Source organism: Balearica regulorum, chromosome 17, assembly GCF_011004875.1.
Source record: "Balearica regulorum gibbericeps isolate bBalReg1 chromosome 17, bBalReg1.pri, whole genome shotgun sequence".
Classification (NCBI taxonomy): Eukaryota; Metazoa; Chordata; class Aves; order Gruiformes; family Gruidae; genus Balearica; species Balearica regulorum.
This window is the reverse complement of record NC_046200.1, coordinates 12,514,043-12,531,589: the sequence shown is the minus strand read 5'-3', so window position 1 is coordinate 12,531,589 and position 17,547 is coordinate 12,514,043. Positions and strand designations below refer to the sequence as shown.

Genomic DNA, 17,547 nt, shown 5'->3' with positions numbered 1-17,547 from the left:
AGTGGGCCAAAGCAACAGCAGTCAGTGTTCCAGTGGCGAGTAGATTATTTTGGAGCATTACTGGTTTGGGCCCTGATTCCTTTAACAGCTGCACACACCACACACAAGAAATGCCCCACGCCTCTGGCAAGCATGAGCAACTTCAGGTTTGCCATATTGATGTCTGTGAAAGGACCACCATCCTGTGACATCCAAGCAGTTTTAGAGTGGTTTTTTCAGCCCTATGATAGCACAGAAATTCCTGGTAGCCACAATAGAAAAATGTAGTATTACAATTCCACTCATATCCATATTGAGAAAGTGATGGTTAATCCATTGTATCTATACAATACATTGAGTTATTGACCTCTTAAGCAAATGTGTACCATCCTTTTGATTCACACTGCATCAAGAAAGGGAGATCTCACATACAGGCATCAGACTGATCATCAGTTGTCCCGTTAATAAAATGGATGAGAGTTAAAGAGGACAGGACCAACAGAAGCAAATCTCAAAAGGATCACCAAAAGTTTAGAATTTCTGAAGAAATTTTCGTATTTTTGTTAAAGCTCCCAAGACCCAAAGCCACAGACCAGTATCCCAGTGTGCTGGGTGCTTTACAAAACAAAAGCATGGTCCCTGAGCTAGAAACCTTACAGTTTAAGACAAAAATAAAGCAACCAAAAATTACTTCAGGGATATATGATAGCACAGCACGATGGGCAGTGATGCTAGTTATACAAGGAGACAAACCATCTTCATAAACTTGAAGGCAAATGAGTTTAAGGAGAAATACGAAGGAGGTCAGCGAACAGATACTGCTTTACAAAATCTTTCTTAATCCACACAGCTATCTACTTATATCAGGAAGTATAAAAGTTGATTACTCTTCTCCTAAGCCACACGGTCAAGAGAGTTCTTAATAGCTGCACAGTTTTACCTTTGAAAGAGGCTAGCATGCACTGCAGGTAGGCATGTCTCACAGCTGAAGTAGAGGTTTTAAGGCTGAAGGCTTTCTTTAGCCATTCTACCAGCTTCTTAGGAACTTCCGTGGTGAAGCGAACACACCAAAGAGCCAGGACAGAGACTGCATGAACCAACGTGCCTTCATGGACTAGGAAGTAACACGGAGCTCATGTCAGTACAGCAATTGCATATAACACAGGAACGTAAAACAGAAAGCGGGTAACAATGTCAGGAGGAGGCAGGAAAAGAATGAATGTGCTTCTAAGAGACACAGCACTGCCTCCATGGGGCTGCTCATCAAAACATTTTATGACACAACATGCGAGAATCCGGATTTATCCCGAATAAGAGGCCACACGAAAGTCCCGCTCAGGATGAAAGCAGCGTAGTAAACCCAGAATAAAGGCAAGAGGTCTCACCTTCTTGTTGCAGGAAAGGGATGAAAAGCTCAGCCACAGTTCCAGTCAGAGCTTGGCTAGAGGATCCAGAAACCACATGGTGACTAAGGCTGCCAATCCCTGACAGGACAGAATTCTCTCATTAGTTCACTTGCTGCAAAATCTAAAACCAATCAAAAACAACCCTTCACATTTCAATCCTTGCACAGACATCTCTCTCCCTCGTCACTACATTTGGATGTCACATCCACCATGTACCAACACTCCAGGACCTCTGCGTTAATTTTTACCCACTATACAGTCATCATCTTCCTTGCATAAAACATTTTAGCCTACCAGCCGATAATTTCCTTTGAACAGAAAGTCAAGACCTGGCATGCAGTATCCAGCACCCTCCATGACATTAACCAGAGCCAATTGGGAATGACAGGCAGGGAATCCTGAAGGCTCAAGTCCAGATCCCTTTCATTCAGCCTTCTGCTGAATTTCCTCCACCAGAGAAGCAGCTTTCTTCTAGGATCCTCACCTGAAAGGACACTCATCTTCTGAGCAACAACTGTCAGCTTCCCTTCTGAGCCTGCCAACAAGAAACAAATGGGTGAGGACTGACTTGCAGACAGACAACAGCTATGTGCTACATCAAGAATCTTCTCTAAAAATATAAAAGCTTGCCCCATTACCCCTGATCCAAGTTGAGCCACCTCTACCACACAGGCAACTAAAGACAACAGAAAATAAGCCAGCAAATCTTTATTCATCTCCACTGCTGGTCCTACAATTTACTCACCCCCTAAGATGGCAAAAAGGTGTCTGCCCAGTGACTCCACAGCCGAAGGATCACTACACTGTCGAGCCAAGTTCTTTAATGCCACAACTGCTTCATCCATCAGCTGCACACTGTTGGATTTCAGATGACCTAGAAAATAATGCACAAGCTAAGAGCTCCTTACAACAAACTGCATAAAATCAGCAAGACAGAGACATATCTTTACATGTGGCTTGACTCAGCTTCTGGAACTGTCACATGAACTATCCCAGTTCCAAGTTACAGCATCATTCTCCCTCTCACATAAAACAACCTCTATCACCAGTAATCAGGCTGTTAGAGGTACTGCCAGAAAGTTGGAAGAAAGCTTTATTCTGAATCTATCATTCCCTCCAGAAGTCAGAGTACTTACTGGCCAGTCCTTTCACAATGTCTAGAGCATACTGGCTGAGATCCAGGTTCACAGATACAAGCAAGCAAGAGATTGCTGAAGACAAAAAAGAGATAATGGCATAATTACATTTTGTTAAGTAACTGGTTTTAGCATTTTAATACACCCTTTCCCACAGTTCACATCAAGAGCAGACAGGGTCAGTAAGGAGTGTGAAGAAAAAACACTGAAATTTATTCCCAATCAACAGATTCATTCAGGATTATTCTTAGCACTCAGCTGTGAAATCCTGTCCTCGGTGCAAACAGTAGCTATCACAGACATTTGGGATCACACCACAAATGTTGCTTCTCCACATCCAACCCTTAGACGCCAGACAATCCTGCTGCCTGTGCTCACAGGACTGAAAGCATAGTCCAGAGAGACACACTCCCCCAACAACTCCAGGCCTCTCAGGAACAACTGTTCATACTCTTTGACATAGCAACGCAGAGAGATGATAGACTCACTTTCAATTACATTCTCAGGACTCCGTAGCAGGGATTTCTGCAGAGTTGGCAAAACTAAGTCCTTGAATTCAGCATGAGACATGTACCGAAGAAGTGGGGAACAGCTGTCCTGCAAAGGGAACAAAGCGCTCAGCACAGGATGCTGCACATAGGATAAAAGCACAAACAGCTCTGTAACAGGATGTCTCACCAGCACGTGCTTCTGAGGCTTTGTCTTGCTCATAAGGATGGTCTTCAAGTAGAAATCCAGAAGAGCACTCTGAACAAGCAGAAACAAAAATTACAGCCACATCACAACCTATCCAGAGCTCCCCACACACCATCAGGAAGGCAGGCTTGACACCCCACCTCATCCTCCTCCAGAAGGCAGCCCTATCCACTAAGCAGAAGCTTTGCTTCCATCCTCATATAAGACAGTCAAGCAGAGATCAGTGCTCCCTGCTCTACCCTTCAGCCCAACACCCCAAAACACACTGAGAACTAAATGTTTATCTAAGGGATAGATGCAAAGCACCAACCTCACTGAGACATCTGTCCACTCCCTTTTCTCCATGATGAGAAGTGACAATAGTTATTGCCAAAAAAAAAAGAAAGAAAAGTAGTACGGCAGATTTACCTTGTGGTGTGTAATAACACCAATCTCCTTCTGGGCTGTGCAAAACTGGACCAAAAGTCCCAGCATTGCAGCATAGCTCTGGTTTGGTTCAAGACCAAGAATGACGGATAGGTACTGATCCACCAGATCTTGGTTCTGAAGAGAAAGAGAGCAAGGCACGTTAACACAACTGAACCTAGAACAGCTAATGAATATGGTCACGTAAGGTATACATCACCTCTTTCCACAGCCTGTTCAATTTCTTCACGGCCCCATCCACCGCCTGTTTATGAGAACCTCCCAGGACTTCCAGAAGGAGCAAACACTGAACCTCCACCTGCCACAGGAAACAGCCGAGAAAACCTTCATGCGCCTGCTTCTCAGAGAGCTCATATCAAACAGGACATGTCAGACACCAGTCATTAGCTGAATCTGCTTGGGAAAAAGTCCTTAGGTTGTTCACGTTCTTCCAACAAGCTGCCCTTGCTTTCATCCCAGACGCACCACTTTGCAGAACCATACATAACAGTTTCAGAAACTCTGACTTTGAAAACAGCAATTTATATCAGATTACATTACATCTCTTCTTAAAACGCGTTGCAACTATATTCCAAGGTGCTATGAGCATGGTCGCAGGTTCAGCTTGTTAAAGTAGGTGAAAAGAAAGCAAAAAGCTGCTTGACACTATATGACATAATATCACATCCAATTACTTCAAGGGAAGCACGAGGAATTCACACCATGATGCAGGCTGCACCTGGAGACACCACCACACACCTAGTCTACAAACACTGGTATACTCCATAGTATACAGAGCAACTGGCAGGTGCAAGACTGCCCCGCTCTCATGCTTTATACACCTCCTGCTTTCTCCAGCAGGATAGGAGAGACCAAAATACACCAGAAAGCAAAAAAGATGGTCATGTAAACCTGAATTTTAACATGACATTGTCAGTTACGTTCAGAATTATTTGCAATGTTTCACCGACTTAAAAGACATCAGAAATATTTAAGTCCTTATCTCCAAATGGATATTTCTGCAAACCAAAAAGAACCCACCAGTTTTTTCCATGTTTCTCCCTGTCTCTTGTCAGGTGTTGGAAAGACCGTGCGTACAAGCAGGCATGTCCAGGAGAGTGCCAGCAGAGCTGCAGATCCACTGCTCTTACTGTTGTACAAACAGGAGAAGGAGGTGAATCTACAGTTCCCAGTATGTAACTTACACCTACTAGTCCATAACAGACTCATCTTTGCCCAAGTCAGAACACCACCTTTTAAGTGACACAATTTTATCACAGAAAAATACAGCTAAAGTCTTAGCATTTAAAGGAAATCATTACTACTCATAAGCTATGTGTTCCAGCTCTTCTTTAACACTTAGAACTTCTGAATGGCAGAAAAGAGGCTAAATCTTGCCTGCTGGGAATGAAAAACCTTAGCAGAAGAAAGACCATTTTTGGATCTTCCCAGTGGCATTACAGAAATGAGAGTTAAATACTTTGCCAACTAAGAGCGCCCAAAAAGTGACTCAGGATTTCTCATCTGCTGCTCATCTTTACCGTCAGAGCTTCCCAGCCAAATTGTTTCTCAGCTTACATTCCCTCCTGGCACACTACTCAGTTCTGGTTTCTGCTAACTCTCAGCTCCTCCCTCCACTTCAGGTAACGGACCCCCCTCACACCTCCCTGAGGATCCTCACCCCATTTTGATCTTTACCTCAAAGTGAAAGAACATAGAAAGTGTCCTTGCGCACAAGGCCAGCCACTGCGACTGAAGGGTAAATATCATATTGCTGAGAGCCTTTAAACCAAGATAGGATATTTTTCTAAAAGCTATGCTTCTAGTTGGCCACGGAGGCATTGCAAGATGGCACTCTGTGGCCTCTGTCAGCTGAACAATACCCTAAGCCACCTCTTGGAACCACTGGTGATCCCAGATGCTACCACAATACAACAGCAGTGTGTTTCTCAGCTCAGCTTCAAATTTCATTATCTTCCTATCTATGATAAGGTCTTGAATTCCACCAGTTGAAGACCAAATGGGCAAGGAAACTCTCTTTCCTAATCGTTTTGGAGCCTATTTCCTGATAAAAGAGTTTATCCCTCATCTCTCCAGACTTGAAGTTAACAAAGGCAAAACTGTATCTCAGACTTAATCCACCAGCAGTAATACCAAGATAGTCCTTCTGCTTTTACAGAAGACATGAAAAAGGTAAAAGAGGAACATCTGAATGGTCATTAACACCTTTGTCTCTAAATGTTTTTAACACTTCTGGCAAGCAGTAGCAGGAGAATCACTCTGAACACAAGAGCAACTGCCAGCAACTCAGAACTGCTTCCACACAAAGCAACTCATGCAGCACCTGGGAACTCCAGCCTTGCCGCCGATCCCTGAGGACTGAAGTGACTGCAGAAGGTTTTTTGCTGTTGCATCAGGCTGGGATTCTGCCAGCTGCTGAAGCGCCAGCTGCAGGGCTCTGCGGGACGCTGCATCGCTAGAACAAAAAATGTATCTCCGTGAACATTATAGATCCTGCCAACATTACACATATTACTACACTCGCATCACACAAAGGACTCTGCTTTCTCAGTTCAGCAGTCAAGCTAATGGTTATTTTATCCTTGCTGTTCCAAGAGAAGTTTCTGGCAGAAAGCTCCATTCCCTTCCTCAGCCGACAGAAACGTCAAGGCTCTCCGGCAGGTTGCAGAAGAAAACACAGGTTCTAAACAGCTTCTCTACAACAGGCCACAATTTAATCCAATCTAAAAGTGTCTAAATGATGTCTAAAAGGCACCTTAGCCTTGCTTACAAGGACAAAGGCATTCACTCTTGCAGACTGAACCACAGGATGCAAGTTTTAATTTCAAAATTAAAAGTGAAACACGAGGTAAGCATTGTCAAACTTTTTAATTTCAAACATAACTTGAGAGTCTAATTACTAGATGGCACCATTCAGTGTCATATGCATCTATGTGACACTGCATGCTGACATTTCCTGATGCTCCGTATCAGTTTAACTAATAAATACATAAATACCGATAGATTAAATAACAAAGCCTTTCTACATCAATTTACTCACCGGTATCGATGCAGAGTAAGGCAGAACAGTTTGCAAAGGCCTTTCACCGCACCCTCTGGAAGATCTGTAACAGAATGTATTTCAAAACGGTTCTTCATAGATCACTGAGCTCTTAATCTTTAACACAAACATCGTTCACTTCACAACTGAAATCAGTGAATGCCTCACAGCCCGTATGCGTCTATGAAATTGTTTGCGAGGACCACAGTCGGAGTTCTCTCTTTTTATACATTTTATGCATTTTTTAAAAATAAGGCAAAATTGAAACACATGCTATTTCACAGTCATCTTTAGAAAATCTGAGAAATCAAAAAGATTTTTTAAAATTTGTTTCAATTGTTTTATTAACACTATCTAAAATCTTCCATACTTGCCCTGTCTCTACATATGTATGCGTGGTACTAAATGGAAAAGCAAACATGCTAGTAACTGGAGTTCTGTGTCAGCTACAAACCCCACGCTTAGAATTAACATTGTGAGGAAGCACAGACTCCAAATGCTGCCAGACCCCTCCTTCAAAAAAACTACCCCACAAGTTTCACACGGCCTTTGAAACAAAATATTTTAACATTTTTCTCCAGTCTGGTAACCAGAACAGTGCCCCAAAGCTTTTACCTTTCCCAGAAATGCATTTTCCCAGCTCAGTGAGGATCTCTCTCCGTTCCTTCACGCTAGCTGTAGTTACTTTTACCGCAAACCGCTTCAGTGTATCAGAAATCTAAAACCACACAGAGGAAAACACCATCAGACTGCCTTCGCTATCAACACGCAGACCACAAAACCAGGGGAAATAAAATGTCATCTGCTGCCACACAACCTCCTAGTGACCAAATATGAGCACCCACAGTCTTACCTCCTGGGGAAAGGGTCACTGTACGTTACACACAAAGAAATTAGAAACCTTGCCCTTTGGCTGAAGGATAACTGCTTTCTGTTTGTTAACCTGGGGCCCTGTGACAGCAGTCACGCTCTGTAAGATACATTTACCCCTCTAAAAGTAGGACAGAGTGAGAAATAAGATCAATAGCCTAGAGTGCAGGACCTTTAAAAGCACCAAAAACCCCTGCATTTCAAGAACGCAAAGGTGCTTTTCAGTGAAAAACTGCTCTGTGGTTTCAGGCTCTCAACAGTTGTGAAATTCTGTACGCAGGCACAGCAAAAGAACAAACTGCTCACCTTTGGGCTTTTCCAGAATTAACAGGCACATCGCGAGGATTTTGTAAATTGGACTCGCCAGATTACAAGAGGTTGCACTTCGCTATCAAACTCCTTCCATGCACTATCAGTAGTGCCCAAGGTTACCCAAGCAAAACGAAAAATCACATCGCACAACTGAATGGGTCTTTTTTGTGGCTGTGCTACTGCGTGCCTGGATCTACAGTGAGACAGGACTGAGACCGCTCACCAAGTTTAACTCCTGTAAATAGTTTGGTTTGGTTTTCAAGCGCTATCAAGACAGTGAGATAAACTGTCTGGAAAGACTAAAAAGAAATTTAAGTTATCAGCAACTTGCTTCTTGAACTACTGAAACTATTTCCATGAACTTCCAAGTTCTGCAAAATACACAAGACAAAAGACTTCATGTGGGCTGAACAGGGCTCCGCCAGGTCTACGCTCACGGGTTTTCTGCATTTATGTAAAACAAAACACAGGTCTCCAGAAAAGGCTTTTAAAATTCACCTCTTAAACCGAGTGACTTTATATCTTACTAGTAACCATCATCACCTTACGGAACAGGAGCAAATAAACACGCCTCTAGAAACCCATCAAAGCTGTTTTGTCCCTCTTCCAGCAAAACTCCACCAGTTTTGCCACAACAGGTCATTTTCTAAGCACAGGAAACCTGGCAGTTAGAAATGGCAGTTGCCTCCATCCTTCTCAAGAGCTGCTTTCAGTGGAGGGTTTTTGGTGCCAGGCAGGAAGGGTAATCCTGCAGACACCCCCACCTCCCCAACACTGTGACCACCTCACACCCTGAACTCTCCTTAAAAACGGGCCGAAAGCGGGGCTGCACCTCTGAAAGCAAAGGTATGGGTCGGCCTGCGGAGGAGGACAAACATCATTACCATCTGAGCTGACAGAAGAAGCCGCCATTAAAGAGCTCATCTCCTTTCAGACCTTTCAATTACATGAGCTCAGCATATGCAAACTCAAACCAAGCTGCGCTTACTCACGCTGCTTAATCACAAGCAGGGAGATGTACAGACACGAAAAAAGCATTAAAATTATCCAAACAGCCTAGAAATTAAAAGCATAAATCACGTATAGCACTACGGGACTTCCCAAGCAGCCTAGTGGCACACGAACTATGACTCCCCACTCCAGGGAAGAGCCACTGGGACAGGCTTCACTCATTTGTTTTTTCTTTTTGTTAGGATGTATACATACACACGTTACAGAGGCAGAACGCGAGCAACGCTGCTGCAAGCGCAGAGAACGAGCGCAGTGTTTGTACCAGTACGGACCTGGTCCTGAGAAAGGGAACATCCAACCTAAGGCACCAAGCCGGAGGAAAAACCCCATCAGGGTGTGACAGCCGACCCCTGCCAGCCCGGGCACCCGGGAGCAGCCACAGCCCAGCAGGCCCCGCTCAGCAGCCCGGGAGCGGGGACGACGCTCGGGCTCTCTCTTCCTGAACGGGCCCCCGGCAGCAGCCACAGCCCAGCAGGCCCCGCTCAGCAGCCCGGGAGCGGGGACGACGCTCGGGCTCTCTCTTCCTGAACGGGCCCCCGGCAGCCGCGGGCCCGGCGGGAGGGGCAGCAGCCCCCGCTGAGGCGCTGCGAGCGGCGGGGAGCGCCGCGGGCCCGGCGCAGGACCGGCAGCCGCAGGCGAGACGCAGCCGGGAGGGACGCTGCTTGCGCCAGGCGCTTCTCGGGAACTCGCTTCGGGAGCGGCCGGGACCCTCCGAGCGCCGCAGCCGCCGTTCCTCGCCCCTCCTCCGGGCCGCAGCGGCCCCCGGCTGCCGCTCCGGGAGCGGCGGTTCAGGCCGGGCTCACCGGCCGCCTCCGTGCTGGAAAGAGGCCGGCAACGGGGCGCCCCTTCCCTTACTCCGCGGAGCCGGGACACGGCGCCGGTGCGGCCTCCGTGCGGAGGGCTCCAGCGGGCAGCGCCGGCGCGGCCTTCTCGCCCCGGGACGCGTCCGGGCCGGCTGCCACGTCCCCGTCCGGCCGCGGGTGCCGGGCCGGGCCCCACAGACGAGCCGAGGGAACGCGGCGCAGCGAGAGCAGGCGCGGCCCCGGGCGGACACACCGGCCGCCGTCACCGGGCCGCGGCCGCCACGCCACGGGCCCGTCCCGCACTCACCTGCGTGTCGGCCGCCATGGCGCCGCCTGTGACCCCGGAAGCGGTAGCGGCTTCCGGTACGGGCCACGCGCAGAGCCGGCCGGGGCGGCCCCGTCTCCATGGCGACCGTGCTGCGGCCCGGCCCAGCCCGGCAGAACCGAGCCCCGAGCGCAGGGGGACGGGGGGACGGGGGCGGGAGGCGGCTCCACCGCCCGGACAAGCTGCCGGCAGAGGCCTCTGCTTGGCCCTGGCTGCAGCAGCCGCCCCGCACCCGGCAGGGAGGGCCGTGCTGCCAGCGGGTGTAGGCCCGAGGAGCAAGCGGTGCCCTGCCCCGCCGGTGAGGCGTTTCCCACGCCCCGGGTGATCCGGTGACTACACCACCGACGCGGGCACACGTGAAGGTGTAAAATAGCTTTTTATTTCTCCCATTAGACCAACTCCGACACAAACAGACAGACGGCAGCTGCTGTTAGTCAAAGAGCCCGAAGCCCATGTCCTCATCAGACTCCTCCGATTCCTCCTTTGCAGCCTCTTTCGCCGGAGCAGCGGCGGCGGCGGCGGGCGCAGCTGTTTCGGCTACCACAGGGACGGCCGCCACAAAAGCAGAGGGGTCTGCCAGGAAGGCCTTCACCTGCAAAAGTGTGTGGGGAGGGAAAGGTAAACTCAAAGGGAACAAACATTTTGAAGGATTGAACCTTTGCAATCATAAAGGCAACGCTTGCCAGAAGCCAAACAGATGCGCTTATCGTTGCCACGCGTGAAGAATCAAAGACATTTCAGCTACACCGAGTGTAACAGCCCCAGGGGGAAGGAACGGCAGGTAATTCACCTTTCTCCTGCCATTTGTACTCAAGACAGGGAAGCAAGCACCCCTTTTCAGGACAGGTCCCTCACACAGGTGGGTCTGAGTCCTTTCAAACCAGGAAACGCACAGGGTGTTTTTGTGAAAGTGCCCGGCTGCGTTTCCAACATCGCTCAGCCCTTACCTTTTCAGCCAGCGGGAAGGTGTAGTCGGTTTCCACTGCCACGGCAAGGACCCGCTTGTACCCGTTGACGATGGAGTGGGGCACAGAAGCAATGGTTGGGTACCCAATTTGCAGACAGACGCTGGCAACGTTACGAACACCCTGTGAGGAGAGAGACGGATTCATGTTTCTGCGCTCCGAGAAATAACCCGGACTAGAAACCACGCCAGACGCCGGCACATTTCTGCACTGCCAACGTGACGGGGGAGAGCGTGCAATGCACACAAGTAACACTGCTCCAGTGAAATCAGACAAGGATTTAAATGACCCCAAGCACTTTCTGAAGTAGCTTCAGACAAAAAAGCCTACGGAAGGAACTCCCTGACAGATTGTTTCTGCAGGGCACTGGGGAGAGCTCCTGGCTCTACAGGACCCCGTGGGATACACCGTGGGGCAGTGCTGGCTGCCATGGCAGGCAGGCAGAAGAGGTGGAACGTTGTGGCACTCACCTCCAGGAAGCGCTTGTGCAAGGTCTCCTCGGTGATGTCCAGCACTTCGGGATTGTAAATGCTGCCATTGTCAAAGACCTGCTGGATCACCAACCCGAAAGAGAAGGGGGAGATGTTCAGCATGTTCAGCAGGGTGGCTTCGCTGGCGCCCACTTTATCTCCAGTCTTGATGAGCTGCACATCGCTCTGAGGAAATAAGAGGAAAAGGAGTGAATACACACAAAGAAATTCAGGCACATCAACACAACAGGACACAAGCGCCCATTTCCAATGGCAAGAGATGGAACTGAAGGAAGAAACGAGCACAACAAAATCAGGCTCCAAGTTCAGATCCACCGGTGGAGAAAGCCCTAGACCACGCAAGCAGGTACATCTCAGCTAGGAGAGAGGCAGTGCCGTTCCTGCATTACCTGCAGGCAGCTCGCCCCCGAGTTCCTCCTGCAGAGCTTAACCGCGCAGCTGGGGTCTGATGGAGAACTTCAATCCCCCCGCACTCGCACTCACACCCAAGGCAGCCAGACATCCTCCTCCAAGTCGCCGAAGCACAGCACTCAGACTGCTAACACAGCATTCCAGCTTTGACTTTACAGCTCCGTCAACCACCATGATCAAGGCCCTCCAGTCAAGGAATAGCTTCAACAACAGCAGCACGCTGCTCACTAACCAGAATTTCAATGGTTCCTCTGGAAATCTTCGTGGTGATTCCCAAGGCTTGGAAAAAGGAGGTCTTCTCAGGTCCGAGACCGGTGTTCTGGGCCGGCACAGTCACATCGCAAGGAGCAATAGCACCGGCACGGGCAGCGGCTGGCACCTGAAGAAAGGGGAAACAAGAAGCTGAAAGAATGCTCAGCCCTCATGGGATGGCATCAACTCCCTCCTGAAGCATTCCTCCAGGGTGGGCAGCACCCAGGCACACACACAAGTGAGACAGTTGAACATAAGCAGTTTGGCTAAGGCTGCAGGATCCTATCTCCCAACCCTTGAACACTCCTAATATTCAGATATCCCCCATGCAGTTTCCATTTTATTTTTAATTAAGTATCAGCCAGCCCCAAGACACAGCGAGGGCTGATCTCCTCTACCTTGTTAGCCAACAGCATGTCTCGGATCTCAGTCAGATCCTCCTTCGTGAAGACAAAGCCCACGTTCCCACGGATGTGAGGCAGCAGCCTGAAGGAAAGATGACACCCTTCAGTTCCACCTCTCAGACTACATCTCCTCCCAGACCAAGGGTCCAGGAGTACGTTCAGACAGCAATACCCACTTTTCTAAGGCAGGGTTATTCTCCAGATGACCACGAATAGCTTTGCGCATCATAGTATTCTTCCCCATCAGCACTACAGCCTTCCCACGCAGGGACATACGGATTTGCTGCATCTGCTTGGATCCCACGTTGTCTGCTCCCACAATGAAACATTTTGGGTAATCATCCAGGAGTTGCTATAGCAAGAAAAACACTATAACTATACAAAGAAATCCGGACCGGTGGACAGAACAGCATTAAAACCTCAACATGCTAAAATGTAAAAAAAACCCAAAAAACCCAAACCTGTCAGAAGTTTGAAAATGCTCAGCTCAAACTGAGCTGAAAAGTCCAGCTTTCACTCAGCTATTTAATTAAATCCCTACAGTTATCTGTAGCTGCCACAGCAAATTCTCACAGGACCCTTAAAACCGGTCTGATTTGGGCCGTCTTAATCTCTTCCTATTGCCACGTAATCGTTCCTTAAACAGACAAGCTATGGCACCCCAGCTCTTTAAAAAAGGCCCCCTCCCCCCCCGCAGACACATCGGGCCCAGGCGGCGGCAGCGCCCCACCAGGGCCGGGCCCCCGGGGCGGGCCTCAGCCCTCCGGAGCCGCGCCAACACTCACGATGATTTTCATAAAATAGTTGGACTTCCACGTAGCCCTGTCTTCCCTGGGCATCGCGGCGGTGCTCCAAGGATCGCCCGGTGGGTTTAAAGACGAGCTGGGACCTGCCAGGGAGAAGCGCGGCTCAGGAAGGCCCGCACCCTTCCATTTCCTCCCCCCGCCTCCTCCCCGTGGCTCCGCGCTCCCCGCCCGACCGTCCGGCCGCGGCCCAAGACCCCGGGTACGGTCCGGGTACGGTCCGGGTGCGGTGCCGCCCCGGCCCTGCCGCCCCCGCCCGGCCCCACAGGAGCCACCGCGCTGCGCACCCACCTCCACGAGGGCTCCGGGAAAGAAAGGCCGTAGGGCGGGCCCACCTCCTTTTATACCGCGGCTGATGCCCAATCGCAGCAAGCCGCTGATCTATCCCAGCTCATCCCATTGGCTGCCCACCACCTGTCAATCAGGGCGGACCACCGATCACATTGGGCAGCGTGCCTGGCGCTGGCGGAAGGCGCGGGTGGCGCAGGAAGGCGCGCGGCGCAGGCCGCCCCCTGTCGGCCGGAGGAGCGCTTCCCTGGGAGCACCCCCCCACCGCAGAGGCCCCTCAGCGGGGACCCGCGTTGGTTCCGGTTTCTCACAAACTTAAGGGCTAGAAACAATCGCAACACACACGTGAGAGTAATGGTAAAAATTTTATTAGCGTAACTGCAAGAATTTTAAATGGAAAAAAAAAGCGGAGTTAGAAGTTTACAGGGGAGAAAGATACCAAATAACTGTCGACCCAGAGGAGCATCCCCCAGCCCAGCCCGGACGTGGTGTGAGAGACCTTCCCCTTGGGAAGGGGGGGCTGCACAGACCTGAGGCCTTCAAAGACAAAACCTCCCCAGGAGCAGCCTCCGGGGACACCCACCCCCCCACCCCTCTCCTGGGACGTGCCTCCGCACCATCCCCAGCCCTCGCACCCCGTCTCCCCACGCGCCACCCTCCCGGGCCCCTCGCAGCGCCGTGACTGCATCTGAAATCAAACAACAGGCAGTTTGGCCATCCACAGTGGCAGCGGCCACCAAAAGTCATTATTTGGCAGAGTAGCATCTGTGTAGCATCCCAGCACGTCAGCAACCAGGTAAATCCAGAACACACTGAACATCTCAGGAGGCAAGTGTTTAACGGTCTCCGTTTAGCACTAACGACAGACGAGCCTCCCCTTCGGCGCTGCGCACCACCAGCACCCCTCCGCGGCACCCTGCGCCCAGGGTTTTCCACGTGTGCCAGAAGCGACACTTACTTAAGCCTCAACTAGCGGTGAGGTAGGTTAAAGAGTCCCCTGACAGGGAAACTGAGGCACAGGATTACACAGTTTGCAGGTGTCACACAACAAGCGGTAGTGCCAGAAGCATCTTCTCACCCCTCTCCGGCACTCCCAACAACAGCTTTTTGTCCTCCTAGTGGGGCCAAATGAAGTTTACCTTTTCAGCGAGATAAACACACGCAGCTTAGAAGTGTCCGGTTTAAGTCAAATCAATCTCGAAGATGAAAAGACAAATGCATAAGGTTTCTCGCCTCTCAAACTCTCCAAGAGCTGCGCTCAGCCCAGCTGACGCAGCTTTAGCTCTAGTGCTTCCACAGCTCCTTTCGGTCTCACAACCACAAACTGAGGTTTCATTTGTACGGGAAACTGGTGAAAAAAAGTTTCAGTGACCCAAGCAGGGCAGCGAAGCACCGCGATAAGGTTAGGCGGGACAGCAAGCCATGGATTCCAGCCTAAGGTCAGGCTGGTTTCTGACAGAGTTGCCCCCAGACCCCTAATGCACCCGATAAGCTGAAAATCACAACCAGGTGTCAATGGGGATATTGCTGTAGCACTCTGGAGAAGTAATTCCAAACACTGCTGCCTGGGCTGCTTCGGCTGTTACCACAGAACACCGTCAGGTATTTCAACGTAATTATTTCGCCTTCCATAGCACCCTCCAGCCAGAGACCTAAAAGTGCTTCAGCAAATGTGAACTAAGCCTCACAATAACCACACAAATCCAGGCTAAACTGCCCCCCATTTTACAGATGGGGAAACTGAGGCACAGTAAGGTTTAGTGACTGGCCCAAAGTTACACAGCTAGTCAGGAACAGAGTCTGTCGCTCCCAATTTCTTCTTCCTTGGTCACAAGACCTTTCTTCCACAGGAGAAAAGGAATCCCTTCCCCAACTAGCCCCGCTCTGGCTTCAGGTGGCTGAAGAGGAGAAACCAAGGGTAAAGGTCTGAGCTCTTCCCCCCTGCAGCATCATATTAAGACTCACTATAACATCCTGGAAGCTGGGCTTTGGGAGAACGGCAGGTGATTCAAATACAGCAGTTTACAGGTTACAATAAAAACCAAAAAACACACTTTTAGGTGACCCCAAGGAGGGGGGAAAAAAAAAGGCCAAAAAAAAAAAGCTATTCACAGTTCACCTGCCTGTGCTAGGAAAAAAAAAAGTCACATTCCCTTCCCTATAGATTCCAGCCCCTCCCAACCCGCAATAAAAAGAAAATATTGAATGTTAGTTAGGCTTAACAAAGCATTGAGGTTACAGATGCAGTAAACCAGCACAACTGGCATACTGCCTAGAACAGCACAGCTTGATATAAAAGTTGCTTCCTTAAAATCACTTCAAAACCAATTTCTGTATAAGAGGATTAAAAGTAAATTAGATATGAATTCAAAATCAGTGTAGAAATCTACAGTTCTTATCAAAGACAGGATACAGTATTCACTTTGATAGTAAAACCCCACGTGTCACACACAGCTGACTCAAGGGACTCGTTATACCAGTAACAGTCAATATAAAAGGTTATTGCTCTAGCATCTCTCAGTAGAACATGTTTAACAAGAGCACAGAAAAAGGAAATACCAAGGGCTGACAGGTCTCATTAGCAAAGAGAGGAAGAAGAAAGGATATAAAGTTTGGATCTTTTTTTTTTTTTCCTGGCTTCTTAAACCCCTCCACTTCTCCCTGCTCTTGTGACAGTTTCAGGCCCCGATAGATGGGAGAGTTTCAGGCCAGACAAACGCACACCACATTCACTCATGACAGGGATGGATGAAAAGGCTGTGTTCTAACCTCTCTGCACCTGCTTTTAAAGAAGGGGCGATGCCTCTTCCTCTCTCCCAGGAGCAGCAGGTGCCCTGAGCAGACCTGGGTACTGACAGAGGTGCCTGGCATAGGACGTCACCCACAGGAGCGCACATCAGTGCTGAGGGATGGTTGGGGCTTACTCTACCTCCTGCTCCAGTGTGTTGAGAAAAGGCAGGGAATAACAAACTAGAGAAAAAAATCACCCCCACACAGTAATATCTTGATTCCTCTTTAAAAAAAAAAAAAAAAAAAAAAAAATAAGTGGTATTGTCTCCTTACAGTGTAATGGAACTGGAGAGACCCTTGCAGGGTTCTTGGCTGCCTGCGCTGCCGCTCTGATCTCAGTAAGTCACACACGCCATGTGGCTCCAGTGAGCAGAGCCAGGGTGGCACTGAGATCACAGGGTGCCCTCGCTGTGCTATTGCTCAGAGTGCAGGCGTGCAGACAAAAGCCTGAGAAAGGGGTGTCAAAGCAGAGGGCCACGTTGTCTGCAAGTGTCACGATTCGCTCAGGGAGCTGACACTGAAACTACTGGCAAAGGCTCCTCCTGCCAGGACGGGGCTGAGTAAAACCTCCCTGTTGGAGCCCTTGAGCTAAGCTCAGCGTCAGTCACACACAGACACGCACACCATAATGAGGGGACTCGGCCTCTCTCTACTGAGACACAGCAAGGGCATTTCCAGTTTAATGGTCCGTCTCTGGATCTACTGCCTCTCCATAGCAGCAGAAAGCACTCCCACCCCACCCCACCCTCCTCCCCTGCCTGGTAAGGTTTCTAAATCACAGTAATGTTCAGAGAGACAGAACTGCCAAGGGGGTGGCAGAAAGATGCTTAGCGCCCATCTATGATCCTCTAACAGAAGAGCTTGAGAAAGCAGTTCTGGCAGTAGGGCTTGTCGTTCTGTTCCTTGAAGGTTCCTTTGTTGAGCTGCTTGAGGCAGAAGGCACAGACAAAGTGTTCGGGGTGAAATTTCTTGCCCATAGCAGTGATGCAGCGTCCTGTGATAGGCTTCTGGCAACCGGAGCAGAGCGAGCCGCGACGCTCGTGGTAATGCACCTCACAGTAGGGCTGCCCGTCATGCTCAAAGAAGCTGCCATTGATGAATGGTGTGAAACATTCCTGCAGGAGGACAAAGCAGAAGGG

General features: G+C 49.6%; 3 protein-coding genes across 9 annotated transcripts in view; all 3 read right to left on the bottom strand.

The window, feature by feature from the left end:
• GCN1 (GCN1 activator of EIF2AK4) overlaps positions 1-10,030 on the bottom strand; it is a 43,382-nt gene extending 33,352 nt beyond the window's left edge. For both annotated transcript variants that reach the window (XM_075770185.1, XM_075770186.1), the window contains exons 1-14: positions 9,987-10,030; positions 7,299-7,401; positions 6,684-6,747; positions 5,967-6,098; positions 4,664-4,772; positions 3,843-3,941; positions 3,626-3,760; positions 3,200-3,268; positions 3,010-3,118; positions 2,522-2,596; positions 2,131-2,259; positions 1,870-1,920; positions 1,365-1,463; positions 920-1,093 (exon numbers count right to left, since the gene is read on the bottom strand). In XM_075770185.1, the coding sequence (XP_075626300.1) occupies positions 920-1,093; positions 1,365-1,463; positions 1,870-1,920; positions 2,131-2,259; positions 2,522-2,596; positions 3,010-3,118; positions 3,200-3,268; positions 3,626-3,760; positions 3,843-3,941; positions 4,664-4,772; positions 5,967-6,098; positions 6,684-6,747; positions 7,299-7,401; positions 9,987-10,004 (1,366 nt within the window). In that variant the 5' untranslated portion in view covers positions 10,005-10,030. The remainder of the gene's footprint in view (positions 1-919; positions 1,094-1,364; positions 1,464-1,869; positions 1,921-2,130; positions 2,260-2,521; positions 2,597-3,009; positions 3,119-3,199; positions 3,269-3,625; positions 3,761-3,842; positions 3,942-4,663; positions 4,773-5,966; positions 6,099-6,683; positions 6,748-7,298; positions 7,402-9,986) is intronic.
• Positions 10,031-10,361: 331 nt separating this feature from the next.
• Positions 10,362-13,731, bottom strand: RPLP0 (ribosomal protein lateral stalk subunit P0). Its single transcript, XM_075769706.1, has 8 exons — positions 13,622-13,731; positions 13,313-13,416; positions 12,704-12,879; positions 12,522-12,609; positions 12,104-12,250; positions 11,440-11,625; positions 10,952-11,092; positions 10,362-10,596 (listed from the first exon to the last, which is right to left on the bottom strand). The coding sequence occupies exons 2-8, from the start codon at positions 13,364-13,366 to the stop codon at positions 10,435-10,437; spliced, it is 954 nt and encodes a 317-aa protein (XP_075625821.1). The 5' UTR covers positions 13,367-13,416; positions 13,622-13,731; the 3' UTR covers positions 10,362-10,434.
• Positions 13,732-13,970: 239 nt separating this feature from the next.
• PXN (paxillin) overlaps positions 13,971-17,547 on the bottom strand; it is a 49,766-nt gene continuing 46,189 nt past the window's right edge. For all 6 annotated transcript variants that reach the window (XM_075769696.1, XM_075769697.1, XM_075769702.1 and 3 more), the window contains one exon: positions 13,971-17,523. In XM_075769696.1, coding sequence (XP_075625811.1) covers positions 17,257-17,523 — 267 coding nt within the window. In that variant the 3' untranslated portion in view covers positions 13,971-17,256. The remainder of the gene's footprint in view (positions 17,524-17,547) is intronic.